The 2,682-nt window shown below is 45.6% G+C and overlaps 1 protein-coding gene across 1 annotated transcript in view; it reads left to right on the plus strand.

Annotated features, from left to right (window-relative positions):
• RPRD2 (regulation of nuclear pre-mRNA domain containing 2) overlaps window positions 1-2,682 on the plus strand; it is a 126,929-nt gene that overhangs the window by 113,580 nt on the left and 10,667 nt on the right. Inside the window, exon 10 of the mRNA XM_011937954.1 lies at window positions 975-1,175. Coding sequence (XP_011793344.1) covers window positions 975-1,175 — 201 coding nt within the window. The remainder of the gene's footprint in view (window positions 1-974; window positions 1,176-2,682) is intronic.

Here is a 2,682-nt window from a genome sequence, read left to right on the forward strand (position 1 = left end):
TGGCGGGCGCCTGTAGTCCCAGCTACTTGGGAGGCTGAGGCAGGAGAATGGCATGAACCCAGGAGGTGGAGCTTGCAGTGAGCTGAGATTACGCCACTGCACTCCAGTCTGGGTGACAGAGCGAGACTCTGTCCCCCCCCCCACAAAAGAAAAAAAAAGCACTTAATTTACCAGTCACATAAAATTATGCAGTGACTGAGTAATACAACTGTAGTGGCTCTCAGCGTCCAGTCAGCCAGCAGTATTTATTGAGCACCTACAGTGCTCTAAGCTGTAGGTGCCATTTGGTGGAGAAAAAAGAAATATTGTCCAGGTGTGGCGGCACACACCTGTAATTGCCAGCATTTTGGAAAGCCAAGGTGGGAGGATCACTTGAAGTCAAGAGTTCAAGACCACGCTGGGCAACATAGCAAGACCGTGTTTCTATTTTTTAAAAATAAATAAGAAATATTGGAGCTCTCAAAACTATGCAAATCACTTAATACTTGTTTGTTTTTTTGAGACGGAGTCTCACTCTGTCTCAACTCTTGTCTCACCGCAACCTCTACCTCCTGGGTTCACCTCCTGCCTCAGCCTTCCAAGTAGCTGGGATTACACCCGGCCTGCCACCACACCCGGCTAATTTTTTATTTTTAGTAGAGATGGGGTTTCCCCATGTTGGTCAGGCTGGTCTCAAACTCCTGACCTCAGGTGATCCGACTGCCTCGGCTTCCCAAAGTGCTGGGGTTACAAGTGTGAGCCACCTCGCCCGGCCAATACTTGTTTGTTTTAATGGTGTTCCAAGTAAAGGGAGATAATCTTAATCTTTTCAGATTTTTTTTTTTTTGTACATGTCATGTTATGATGGACTATTTGTGGATCAACCACAGAAGAATTCCTGTTAATTATATCAAACTCATTGAAGTGAGTGGAAAGTATCGGGAATTGAAGTCATTTTGAATTGCATTTTCTTGAGTTCATCTTTCTGCCACCAGGGGTCAGTCCTGCATCAAGACCTTCTCCAGGAACTCCCACCAGCCCCAGCAATCTCACCAGTGGCCTGAAAACACCTGCACCTGCCACGACAACATCTCACAACCCTCTGGCAAATATCCTCTCCAAGGTGGAGATCACCCCAGAGAGCATTCTGTCTGCACTTTCCAAAACCCAGACACAGTCAGCCCCTGCACTGCAAGGTAACTGACATGTGCCAGAGGGACTCGAATTGTGAATGTTTGTCTCTGGCTTAAATTAATCCTGGATTCCATTTCTGAGGAATCCAGAGCCATAAAATGTATAACACAGTTAATTCATTATTATTCTTATTTATTTATTTTTTAAATTATTTTTTATTTTTGAGATGGAGTCTCATTCTGTTGCCCAGCTGGTGTGCAGTGGAGCGATCTCGGCTCACTGCAACCTCCACCTTCTGGTTCAAGTGATTCTCTTGCCTCAGCCTCCCTAGCAGCTGGGATTACAGACCTGTACCACCATGCCTGGCTAATTTTTGTATTTTTAGTAGAGATGGGGTTTCTCCATGTTGGCCAGGTTGGTCTCCAACTCCTGACCTCAGGTGATCTACCCACCCCAGCATCCCAAAGTACTGGGATTATAGGCGTGAGCCACCATGCCTGGTGGTCATTCTTCTTTTTTTTTTTTGAGATGGAATTTCACTCTTGTCGCCCATGCTAGAGAGCAATGGCCCACTCTCGGCTCACTGCAACCTCAGCCTCCCAAGTAGCTAAGATTACAGGCACCCGCCACCACATCCAGCTAATTTTTGTATTTTTAGTAGAGACGGGCTTTCACTATGTTGGGCCAGGCTGGCCTTGAACTCCTGACCTCAGGCAGTCTGCCCACCTCAGCCTCCCAAAGTGCTAGGATTACAGGCGTGAGCCACTGCGCCCATCCTATTCTTTTTATATTTATCATCTATGAGCTGACATCTGAAGAATTATAAAATGTCAAAGCTGAAAGAGACTAAGTATTATCCAGTCTAATCCCTTACTTTTCAGGTAAGGAAACTAAGGCTCAGTAAGGTGGTAAGACCTGCTTATGGTCACATACCTTTCTGTTCAATATGAACCGAGACTGAAAGCCAGATTTCTTGACTGGAGTTCAGTATTATTTCACCTACACCATGACACCCTAGGGGCTGCATTAGTCCCAGCTTTTAATATAGGTTTATATATGTTGAGTTTTACTAATTTTAATGTTAACCAAAGCTAAAGACAATAGGAAAGGTCCATCTATTATCAAAAAATTTGGCCAGGCGCAGTCCCTCACACCTGTAATCGCAGCACTTTGGGAGGCTCCTCACCTAAGGTCAGCAGTTCAAGACCAGCCTGGCCAACATGGTGAAATGCCGTCTCTACTGAAAATATGAAAATTAGCCGGGTGTGGTGACGCACACGTGCAGTGTGCTGAGATCACAGTGAGCTGGGATCACGACACTGCACTCCAGCATGGGCAACAGAGCAAGACTCAGTCTCCCAAAAAAAAAAAATTTTTTATGACGCTTTGGGAACATAGTGAAACCCTGTGTCTACAACAGAATTAAACATTAGCGCCAGGCGCAGTGGCTCATGTCTGTAATCCCAGCACTTTGGGAGGCTGAGGTGGGCAGATCACGAGGTCAGGAGATCAAGACCATCCTGGCTAACACAGTGAAACCCTGACTCTACTAAAAATACAAAAAATTAG

Source organism: Colobus angolensis, unplaced genomic scaffold, assembly GCF_000951035.1.
Source record: "Colobus angolensis palliatus isolate OR3802 unplaced genomic scaffold, Cang.pa_1.0 Scaffold169, whole genome shotgun sequence".
Lineage (NCBI taxonomy): Eukaryota > Metazoa > Chordata > Mammalia > Primates > Cercopithecidae > Colobus > Colobus angolensis.